At 34.3% G+C, this 12,086-nt stretch overlaps 1 protein-coding gene across 1 annotated transcript in view; it reads left to right on the top strand.

The window, feature by feature from the left end:
- LOC136028767 (elongation factor 1-gamma) overlaps positions 1–12,086 on the top strand; it is a 30,920-nt gene that overhangs the window by 17,662 nt on the left and 1,172 nt on the right. Inside the window, exons 7-8 of the mRNA XM_065706668.1 lie at positions 2,129–2,298; positions 8,979–9,103. Coding sequence (XP_065562740.1) covers positions 2,129–2,298; positions 8,979–9,103 — 295 coding nt within the window. The remainder of the gene's footprint in view (positions 1–2,128; positions 2,299–8,978; positions 9,104–12,086) is intronic.

Consider the following 12,086-nt stretch of genomic DNA (forward strand, 5'->3'; position numbering starts at 1 on the left):
GAGCATTAAATCTATTTAAATATGCCTTTAAGATGCCAAAAAGATAGAGATTGAGAAAAGGTAGATTTATGTATGTCTATTGTATGATCACCAGTCAGATTGATGCAGATTAAATTCGTAATAAAAAGAATTAAACAGGGCCATATCCCTGTATGATAGTTTTCCAACAACAAAACAACTTTAATAAAGCTTTAAGAAGAGAAATTTTATTGAAAGACGGTATAAAAGAGGCGAATCCCCCCTCCTTAATATCAATAGAGTATATTAGAGAAGGGAATACATATTGGGCCATTACACTAGAGTTCAGCCCCTCGAATTACCTGTCACTTGAGTCGCTTGTAGATTAAAAATAAAAAACTGCCAGTTCTCAAAAATTTTGAATTATTCGTCAGTTGAAGTGTATAATAAACGATGCGGATGCTAAAGGTCCTTGGTAGATTTATATTGGTCATCATGCTTAATTAGTAAATAGTAACTGCATTTGTGCAGTTACAATCGGTAGTTAGGGGGGCAAAAGGGGGGATTTTTTATATTTAAGTCAGATAAACCAAATTATGACCAGTGAATTCCTCTAGGAAGTGTGACAAGAAAAGACAGCACTCGCACTTGACCCGAAATAAACTCTAAAGCCCATGCTTGCGATCCATGTAAGGAACCAAGCTGGTCCATTACATGTAAAGCTGATGTGAATGATAGCTACTGTGAAGCGGGGAGAATCACCTGACGCTCCTCAATCTTATTGTTCTCTTTGAAGTAAGACGTTGATCAAATATATGAATAGTGATGCCCTCGTTCAGTGTAGCTTTTTGTAATAAATTTCAATAATATGTTATGCAAGTGCAGTAATTTTGCTCTAATAAACACCCTTTAGACAGTAAAATTTATTTTGCGTAAGTAATTCGAAAATGGAAAGATTTGGTCAAATATAGTGTTCTATTTTACACTCACTGAATGCCTATGTTGTTCCTATTGTCCAAAAATTATAGTTGAAATGAAAAAAAAAATCAGTGCAAACTCTTGCAGCTCCAAAGACTTTAAGAAAGGTTTTTGCATGAAGGTGTTTGATTTATCCTGATAGATAAATACACTAAGAATTTTCTATCTCGAAAAGAACGAAATGTGTGTTATTGAGCTCTGACGCAAAATAAACCATTAATTTAATTGATTTCAATAAATGCTTTTGAACATCAGAAATTACAATATGCTTATTGAAGTTGGGGATGATTTCCATAATATAGTCATTTAAACAAATACTTAATATTTTTTTAATCTGATCATAAAATATCATAAGTTTATTATGCCAGCTCCTTCGTCGTATAAGCTCTGGTCTGGAAAAGCTCCCTATAAAGCAAAATTAAGTCAATTAATTATGCACTTCGTTTGCGGTTCCAATTATGACTCCTTTTGACGCAACGTTATGCATATCTGAGACAAAAAAAATTGGCTAATGCTATCTTCTGGGATCACTATTAGAACGTAAAAAATGGATCTTCTTTTGATGGAAACGCACAAAAATTATGCTGAGAGAATATGTCTTGTATACTATCTGTTCAGGGGTATTTGTGTTTATTTTTTAATTAAGCTGTTGAAATAAGACTGAAAAGGTACTACAGTTGCGTTATGTGTTAATTAATAAAACCGCAGTTAGTCCTTTGTGTTATGGCGAAAAATCATCTTTGAACAGTTTAACTAACTTAATACTGGGTAAGTTTTCTGTCATCTTCTCTCATCCACCGCCGTGTTAAGTTTGACGGCGGCGGAAAATCATCTTTGAACAGCTTAACTAAGTTGATACTGGATAAGTTTTCTGTCATCTTCCCCCATCCCCTGCCATGTTAAGTTTTCCCTTTTTTCACTTGTGATTTATATATATGTATTGATATTAGTGAAAAATAGGATTGTGCTGATGCCCTAGATATTCGGTTAGATAGCTGCTGATTCTTTCCTTATCGCAGAGCACTAATAGTTAGTTAATCTAATTAATATTTAATTCTAACATCCTTGTGTGACGGTTTGGTGTCTAATTATAACTAATTTTACTATAATGTTACTATTTATGGTAGAAGTTCACCTTAATAGTTCAATTAAATTCTGAATAAAACATTATTATATTGGTTTTATTGATTAGAACGTTCAACATGGATGACTTCAAGCGTTTCTACTCCAACAACGAGGAGACCAAATCAATCCCATACTTTTGGGAGAAGTTTGACAAGGAAAATTACTCAATCTGGTATAGTGAATATAAGTATCAAGATGAACTTGCCAAAGTTTACATGTCATGCAACCTTATTACGGGTAAGTTTGAGAAAAAAGTTTCGCTTTTTACCTTAAATTACCCCTTTTTCAAGTATGTCCAGGATTTTTACTTGGAGGAGGGAGGGGGCTTTAAGAATCGCGTTGATAACTTGTTTGTATGCATTTTTTACGTTTTTGAGTCGGACAACAACTTCATGGGGGAAGGGGTAAATCCGGTACTCCTGTCCCCATAGATACGGCCTTATCTATTGAATTGGTATTAACCCATTTGCTCTAAAATAGTATTGCTGTCTCTAATTCCAATACATAATCATTCATATCGAAATGAGATGTCAAATTTTGTATTTTATGCAACCTTGTTAATGGGGAGTTTTTAAACAACTTGCTTCTTTCATTTTAGCTTATCATGTTTTTGTTTAACTGATCCCTAATTGTCTCAAAAACCGAATTATTGTTTATGTGACTCCAATTTCACACAAATTTAAGTGAGTGCCCATATGTTAAATAACGGTCATATTTTAAATTTTAAAGTATTTGAAAAATTAGGGTATGATTCTGAACTTACCCACCGAGTATGATTCTGAACTTTCCCGCCGAGTATTATTGGATCCAGGAAGTATGAATGATTTTAATGAAAGAAACTTTAAAGTATTTTTTTAAGGGAGGGGGCTCTAATTTCAGTCAGCGCAATAAGTATTCGAAAGATTAAGCTGGTCCGGGGGTATTTTATGCCTAAAACCTTCGTAATAGTGAATTCAACAACTTATTAAAGTTTCTTTGCGATCGGGTGAACAATGATTTAATGCATACAGTACACAGAGACATGTACCGTTGCTTTGATTTCAAAAGAAATGAAACTCAAGGATACATAGATTAAAAATAGACTATGTAACAAAAACTATGTCGCTTTGAAAGAGTTTTGGGTGAAAAACTTATTTATTTTAAATTTAAGATTTCATAAGTTGATCCAATAACAAGATTTTTCTCTATCCGATTATTTTATCTGTTAATCAATGCACTTAACACAAGCTAAACTTAGAACGTTTATTGAAACAAAAAGTGTCCCAGTAACAAGTCATCAAGGTCCACCTAAGTCAAAATGTTCAATTCAATTTCTTTAACCATTATTCAGTATAGATAGAAGCCTATCTGACGCCTAGGGGAGAGGTCTGAAAATGTTTACCGGTATGGTCTGTAACACGAATAGAGAGTTTGCATGTCTGTTTTTTTTTTTTTTTTTTTTTCTTAGTGTAATTTTTTTTTTTAATTTGGAATCCCCCTCCCCCCAAAGTGCATACTGTACATGCGAATATTTTTGCTTTCTGGATTGTTCTTTTTAAGAAAGATGTAATATAAATTAGTATATCTAAGGAAAAAATGAAAGCTGTTAATTAATTTTAGGCTGAGAAAATTTAGAAATCTGAGCATTTGACTGTGGGAAAAAAGGTAGCTTGGTGTCATCGATAGTAAATAATTCGATCCTCTATTTACGACACAGGATGTGCTCATGGCTGCCTCTTTGTGTTACTTAGGAGGTATAAGATACTGTACTGTTAAATCCAGGAGACGGCTATGTCTACTGTTTCAATCCAGTACCACATTCCTTCTTGAAAGCACAATTAAGGTGCTGATGATGCTTAAAAAAATGCAAACCTACCGAGCTAAAACGTGGAATTTATCGGAAGACAAAGTGAATGATGGTCGGCAGAAATGATTTGATCCTCTATTTAACACATAAAGTATACTTACGGTTGCTGCTTTGCGTAATCTTGAAGAGATATAATACGGGATGTTAAATCCAGGAGACAGTTAGGTTTACTGTTGCAATTTAGCATCAACCCTCATTAAAAAGGGTGATGTGTTACTAAGAATCTGAAGATTTGAGGTAGCCATTTGTGAGTGATAAAATTAGATGCAGTTGATGGTGTTATCGGGGGTGTATTCTACCCTATTACCTGAAAATTGTGTTGGTTCCCTCCCCGAATAAAATATTGTCCGCGGCAGAGAATGACACTCAGGCGTAATCTCAAAAAGAACGCAGTAAAACAGGACGTTTCTTGAAGATCTTCGGTCTAAAAATGCCTAAGAAGCGCAGTTGTATCATACACCAGCTCGCGTTTGAAAACCTAAGTATTATGTCGATAAAAAGAAATTGTCAATGGAGTTCTTTAATTGGCTTGAGTCTTAAGTAAAGAAAGAAACGACCAAAAATGAGATTGTTGAAGGCCAAATGAAAATACTTAAGAAAAAAACAGAAAGCGAATATTTCGAGAGAACAACCGCTTGTCTTCTTCAGCGCGAACAAACTAATAAGATCAAGGAGAAGACAAAAAACAAGTGTGGGAAGTAAAACAAAGCCAATGAAAAAAACATCTAAAAAGTTAAATAAAATTGAATAAAAGACTAAAAATTAAAATCAAATACCTAACAAACAATAACGTGAAATCCGTTTGATCATTTTCTTTCTTTTTGTTATGGCAGGCATATGTGGTTTAAGAAATTATCTGAGTCTTAGGTAAGTTTTAAAATACTGGATAAATTTAACTAGGGTTTTGGTTCTAGCTAGATCTGGATACTAATTCTCTGGTTGAACTCGGAAACACAGAATTGTCAGTTATAGAGACTAAATTGTAGCGTTATCTTAATTGTGATTGAATTGACCTTTAATGATTTTAACCTCTAATTACGACACAAAGTGGATAAACAATTGTCCCTTTGTGTAACCTTGAAGAGGTAAATTATACTGTACTGTTAAATCCAGGAGACGTCTAGGTCTACTGTTTCAATCCAGTACTACATTGCAATTAGCTATTATTTTATTGCAAAACATTATTTATTTTCTTTTAAAGTAACTACTACATAATAATTTTCTTCATTTTCTGTATGAAATATTGACCCTAGTTACTTATCTTCCTTTAAGTGTTGATTAAAAAAAGATTCTGTCGGGATTTGACAGAGGAAAATATTGATAGCAAAAGAGAAAAGAATGACAAAACCCAATGGTAAAGTAGTTTAAAAAAATTAAAGGATAACCCAAAAGGGGGGAAAACTCCCAACTTAATTGAGGTTTTAGAAAATAAAGGGGCTTTAGGTAAACGGCACTAAACTTCTTAGTCCAAACCGGCGGTGCTAATCCCGATTTTGTGGTCCTTCAGCTAGGACTTACAACAGGCGCGTGGGGCCTAGAACTCTTATGCTCTTGCACACCCTTCCTGTTTACCTTTCCCTGTTTTTCCCAGGTACCCATTGAGAACTGGGTTGATTCTGGATTGGCTTACTGAGTCAAGAAAGAGGGCTCATTGGTAAAATTATTAACTGGTAAAGCGCCAAAGAAAATCAGCAAAAAAAAAACCATACATCGAACAGTGCAGAGTGGGTAATGTTTTTTTTATATATATAATGTTGGTTAAAATCGTAGTAATGAGTTCTAACCCAAGTCCCCAAGTTTGGTTTTACTGTGTTGTTATAGTATTTTTTTTTTCATTTTATTCTTGAATAGACAAATTTGAAATACCCAAAATGCTGATATGCTTCTCAGTGCAAGGTTGAAGGCTTCTCTTTTAACCTTAGTTGAATAGATTACATCCCACAAACACGTTAATAAATTTAGGAGTGACCAATATGTCACCAAAAGATTTTTCTCAGCCTTTGCTTTATATTCTCACAATTACAAATGAGAAATTCACTATTTATTATACATCATCCCATTCTCTCTAAAGAAAGGAAAAAATTAACGATTGACTCTTTTATTCAGCAAAGAATTTGATAGAAAACTTGAATCTTCTGATTTACTTAAAGATTTTGTCTTGATTGAACTTGTGACCTTGTTTGTCCGTACCAGTCCACGAGAAGTACTGTGTCACTAAATCCTTTGTTTCTTGCACATCGGGGTCAAGTTTCTTCCAGTTATAGGATTCGTAATTGATCTGCCAATTCGGACATTATTTTAATAAGCTACTTTTAATTAGATCTTAATTTATCTAGTTATTTATTATTTAATTAAATAATTGTTTAGTTATTTTTAGCTAGTTAATTTTTTAGGTGATTATTAGCGTTAATAAAGTATTATAATATTATTCCCGCTAGTGGCTGTTGTATAAACGACTTCAAAAAATACGAAATGGGCTAATTATATGACAAACACAAAAAAATACAGAGAAAATCGTAAATATTAATAGGGTACTTTTCGGATATAGCGACCCCACTCAAGAATTATGTTGTTGTATCAAGGTAACTTCGTTTAGCAAGATTGTGTGAATTTCTTGCTAGCTTGGATTAGTCTATTGATTGTAGAACTCTTGAAAAAGATACAATAGTGCCGCTTCGGGTCTGTTGTATAACGTACGAGAGGAAGAGTAAACTGACCATTATCGATTAGGTTTGGGGCTTGTCCTCCGTCGTATTCGAACGTGGTCAGATATTCCTTATTCGGCTTCTTTTTAATGAAATCTATTATGCGTACCGAAAATAGATTTTTCTTTATTTTATTTCTTTCCGCGGGTGATGTGAAAATAGTTTTCGGTCTTTTTCTTTGTGAGAACTGTTTCTTCTAGGTTTAAATAAGAAAATATTAAAAAAAAAAGATTGTAGTTTATTTTGAATAATGTTGATTTAGTTTGTTTTGTAGTGATGAAGGCAAGTGGCCTCTCCTTGGCTTGGTTGTAGTTTTATTTATATCTGAGAATCTGTCAATAAAAAATAGCTGTCAGAAGTTTAACAGCCACCAAACTCCCAGAGGGAGGGGTTTCAGGCTCATGCACCCCTCTCTAAGTTTTCGTCATATTTACGATCTCTGTAAATTCTAGAGTTTGTAAACAGCTCATTTTCCAATTAATCCTCCATCTCCTCTACTTCCGAAATAAATGTATGCCTAAGTGCTTGTTCACTTGCAATTCCTTATTTATTAGCTACGAGTATAGCTATCTACGAGATGGGGCTTCTCCTTTTTGTGATTTCAGGAAAGATCCTTTTCCTTTCCTCCGTAAAGGTCATGTTTGACTATGAACTGTTATTAATTGTGTTTTTTTTACCTTTTTGACAATTTTTTGATTCAAAATATCACGCCACTTTCATTTTGAATGGATATAGTTACTCAAATTCATAAACTTAGCAAATGTGTTTCACAAAAGTTTCTTAAAAGTTTTTAGGTCTGCTCAGTTTTGGGTGTACTTTAAAAAAGTCTCAAACTTCACGGTTTTGACCCAGAATTTGAATGATATTGATAATCCAAAATTGGTCGTGTGGAAATACTTCTTTTTGTAGGAAAAAGGGGAGACAGGGAGGGGGTTGAATTTAAATTTCTGCAACAGTTTCTGGATTGAAAGATCTTTCACTACTAATTCAATTCCAGGGAGACTGAAAATGACATCAGAGTTTAAGAATTCAATCACCTGTTACCCCATTTTCACCCTGGGTGGGGTCAGAAGGGGCTAAAATACCATTTGTGGCGTTCTAATAATATAATACATAATTGAAAAAACAATGGGTACTAAGTTTTACCGTTTTCCAACTCTGGTTTCATTTTTGGTCTCCCCGGACTTGATTTTATAGGAACGACCTTTCAATCCAGAAAGTATTTCAGAAACTCAAATTTGCGATTTCCTTCTTTATCTTCTCTTTTCCCTGATAAAGGAGTATTTCTGCACCGCAATTTTGGATATATTACTAAGCAAATTTTTCTGAAATATTTTCATTTAAAAAACATTTCTGTTGCTCGAATACCGAGGTTTGGCCTTCTTTTTGTAGTGTTACTGGACTAAGTTTTATTTGTGTAAGGGGAGGTAAAAAATGAAGAGGTTTCATCTTTGTTTTATTTTGTAAGCTTATATTACTTCACATTTATAACTTATGGTTTTTATTATGTTCCCTTTTCTATTATTATTGAATAAATAATATTATAAAGAAAAGTTATAAAAATACTATAAAGAAAAGTTAAAGCTCTGGGTACATTTTACAATATTGAAAAGTAATTTATTTTTCTATGTCAAATCTCGAAATTGATTCTTATCTTTCTCTAGAAGCTATGTTTAGTTTTGATTTTTATTTTTTATTTATTTTTTAAGCCTTTATATATTATATTTTTTTATGTTTATATGAAGTTGTAAATTGAATATTACAAGACCCTTGTGAAATTAAAAGATTTTTGTGGATCGTTACTGCTCAAGCATACCTAAACCTGTTGGATCTAGTTGATAATGATTCTAAGAGTTTGCAAATGCATAACGCATAAGTATATAAGTTTTAATATATAACTGATCTATGATTACTTCTTGTCAATATGTAACATTTTTTACGCTGGTATATTTATGTTATGAATGTCTATAAATTATTTAGGTTGCAAACTATGGAATACAATTAACAATAATATAAGAATTTAAATTGTGCTTTTATGTTGCCAAGTATTGTAAGAGATTTTGTGTATGGGAAGCAAAAAATAACACCGGATTAGCCTTGGTTTTATTTTTTAGTTAATGTTCTTTCGTCTTTGTCCTTTATTATTATTGCTTAATTCTTTTTTCTGTAATTAATCTATTAATTACAAAAAAGGACAAAAAATGTCCTGTTTATGTTACAAAGATTCTTCATGGGCTATTTTTGAGCGACCCAGGGTTGAAGAACCCTGACTAGAATTGAAGCAATAGATGCTCAAGAAAAACGTAATGTTTACAATTTTGTAATTTATTTGATTGTATCTTTCAAGAACAAAATTTTTTTTACAGGTATGTTCCAGCGAATAGAAAAGATGAGAAAGCAAGCATTTGCCTCTGTTTGCGTATTTGGTGAAGACAACGATTCGTCCATTTCTGGCATATGGGTCTGGAGAGGTCAAGATCTAGCCTTCAAGGTAAAGCCTAAATCTTTTCTTTTCATTTGCTATGACTCAGATTTTTGAATGAAGCTGATTTAGCTATGTAACATCTATGCAGGATGTCAACAGCATAGCTGCCGAGGGACAAACTTCTTTTTCAGAATACTCACCAGACTTTGAAATCGAAAATATTTTTATGTATTTTTTTTTGTAAAATACCATATATTTTTTGCTTTTTTTTCCTGTTTTGTCTCAATGCTGCAAAAGTATGCAAGGTATAAAAACGAATATAAAGCTGTCAAATCTTGTAATCACCATTGGTGCCTATTAGGGTAAGGGGCAACAGCTCCTCCCCTTTCTAGTTCTTGAACAATACCTTTTTTGTGTTTTCAGTAAGTCCATCCCCTCCCCTACCATCAACATTTTCGTGGATTGGCTTTCCTTGTAATCGTAAGACGTTGTTTTTTTTTGTAACACTTCACATTCTGTATCATATTGAGCAGGGCAGAGCGTTTTTCACATAGAAATGTAGAATATCCAGTCTTAAAATATTTACACGTACCTCGTTCGTCAGTCGGAATTTGCCAGTGTTCCAAATTGTCGGCATGAGTTGTGATCGCAAGACTTGGTCTCTCTCCACTTCTAGTAAGGATTACTGAGATTGAATGCTCACAGCTAGGGGTTGTCTTCCCTAAACATTAGCCAGGAAATGAGAAAGTCTGTGTTGGTGATCATTCAAAAAGTGTGCTTAGACACCATTTTAGTGAAGATGTATCTTGCTAGATTAAAAAAATCACATCCAGAAGAGGATTAAGAGGATTCAGCGATAAGAATGAAAAGAGATATTTACCTGCCAAAAATATAGTATAGCAGCTCATAGATAGTCAAAAGTATGTGTCTCATCCATAGACCAATCTGACTTCGTCCTTCAGTTAAAAACGATTTAAGCCTTCATTAACTTATGGTTGTAAGATACTTACAACTAGCCTTCGAATATATATTAGTAAATAAATAAAAATCGAAGTAACCAACTATCTGTTCACTTTTCCTTCTGCTTTGTTTGATTGACTAAGAATACGTATATCCACTGTCACATGACCGAAAAGATATTTCGTTTTTTGATGAATCCTTATTTTTAGATAATGGGTCTTGTCAACTGGACCCAAATTTTGAAACCGGTTTCACAATTACTACTGAAATAAAGAATTTAAAACTTGACTTTCAAATTTCACGCTGTTGTTGGCGAATTGTCTAAGGATAATTTTAGGCACCCGTGTAACCAACCGTATGGCAGGTTCTATTTGGCTCTCAAAGGCTATAATGACAGAAAAGTTAAGATGGCTAAGACATATTTTGAGAATGAATGTCAATCCGTTGTCAAATATTGATCGTTTTGGCCATCTATCGCTGGACAAACGGAAAGCCAGTCCCCGAATGGATTCGAAAGATTGAAGAAGGGAGGATTTTAAAGAAAATTCAACTTCTCGGGGGGGGGGTTAAGAGTGAAATTGTTAATGAATTATGGTGGAGGAGGAGTTTGTGCAGCTGTGTTTGGCCTCTTTTGTGGAAAAAGTTTTAAAATAATTTCCGTTAATTTTTAATGGATTTAAGAAAATTACTTTTTAATCTTTTCGGGTTTTCTCTATAACTATCCAGAGTTTGGCTTACTATCTATATCTTGGATCATAATAACCATTGAACTATAATGCTTTGAATAAGTGTTGAATAAGGGTAAGAGCAACAATATTCAATTATATGGGTTAAAATCTGCATTATCTTTAAGACTATTGGGCTGATTGAATTCTATCCCCCATTTAGTAACAACCTTGAGTACAGACAAATATTAATCAACAATTCAATAATCCCCTAAATGGGGGATTGTCCAAACAAATGACCAGCGACACCAGGACTCGAACCCCTGTTCTTACGGACAAAAGATTCAAGTCTAGCTTGCTAAATGGGGGTTTGTTGAAAAACTTCAATAGGAAGTAAGGAATGAATTGTGGAGGAGGAGCGTGTGCAGCTGTGTTGGCTGCTTGGTCCTGCATTGAGTTGTCGGTAGTAGTATTAGGATTGCAAACTGGAGCAGCAAAACTTCTAAGCCTCTGTCTAAAAGCATGGTCTTTGCTTTTCATTAATTTCGTCGAATTCAGGCCCTTAGATTATGAATCCGTAGTCCTGATAGTCAGGTTTATTTTAGAATCTGCTTTGTTATTGGAAAGGGCCTAAGAGTTGGTCAAGCACTTAAGTCGTGAAATCTTAAGAGAAAAAAACGCGGACTATGAATGGGTTTACTAAAAAGTCATTCAGTTATTTCTGTCACCTCTGATGTAAAGTATGTTCTGACAGAAATAGATAAAATTTTATTTAACGAAGGAGCTGCTGATGTCGTGACCGAAAATGATGCGCATACACCCCTGCTTCATCTTCACAAATGAAGTTGTAAATAGAGTCAATGAGCTTCGTTTCCTTATAATCTCTTGGTAAATCCGCTCTTGGTAAATCCGCTCTTGGTAAATCCACCACGATTGAGTGAGAATCTCCTGTACAAGACAGCTGGGGATCACTCCGCAGTAAAAACTTTATTACCCAGCTCATTCATCTTCCCACTTTCCAAGTGTTGCATCAGACCCATTGCCGAGCATGGATGTCGCCTGCATACTAGTTCTCCGAAAAAATAGCTGGCGCCACTTCAGAAGATCCAAGACACGGCTCTGATAGAGCAGGTTTAGTCGTTACCCATTGCTCCAGTCTGTTAGTAAAAGGTTTGATGTAGTGTTGATGTTTGATTTCTACAAGTGCGTGCATTCATCTCCTTCTGTAGAGCTTTCTCTTACAGCCTCCCCCCCCCCCCGCCCACATCGTTCCACCGAAAAGACGGATGCGAAAGGGGCACAGCTCGATCCCGTTATCTTAATACTGACTCCCCGTGAATTGAGTAATTGAAGGACAGCCATGTTCGACGTTGCGCTTCGATTTGGAGCGATTTTCCTTGTGATGTTTTATCCATTGACTCCTT

This window comes from Artemia franciscana, chromosome 7 (assembly GCF_032884065.1).
Source record: "Artemia franciscana chromosome 7, ASM3288406v1, whole genome shotgun sequence".
Classification (NCBI taxonomy): domain Eukaryota; kingdom Metazoa; phylum Arthropoda; class Branchiopoda; order Anostraca; family Artemiidae; genus Artemia; species Artemia franciscana.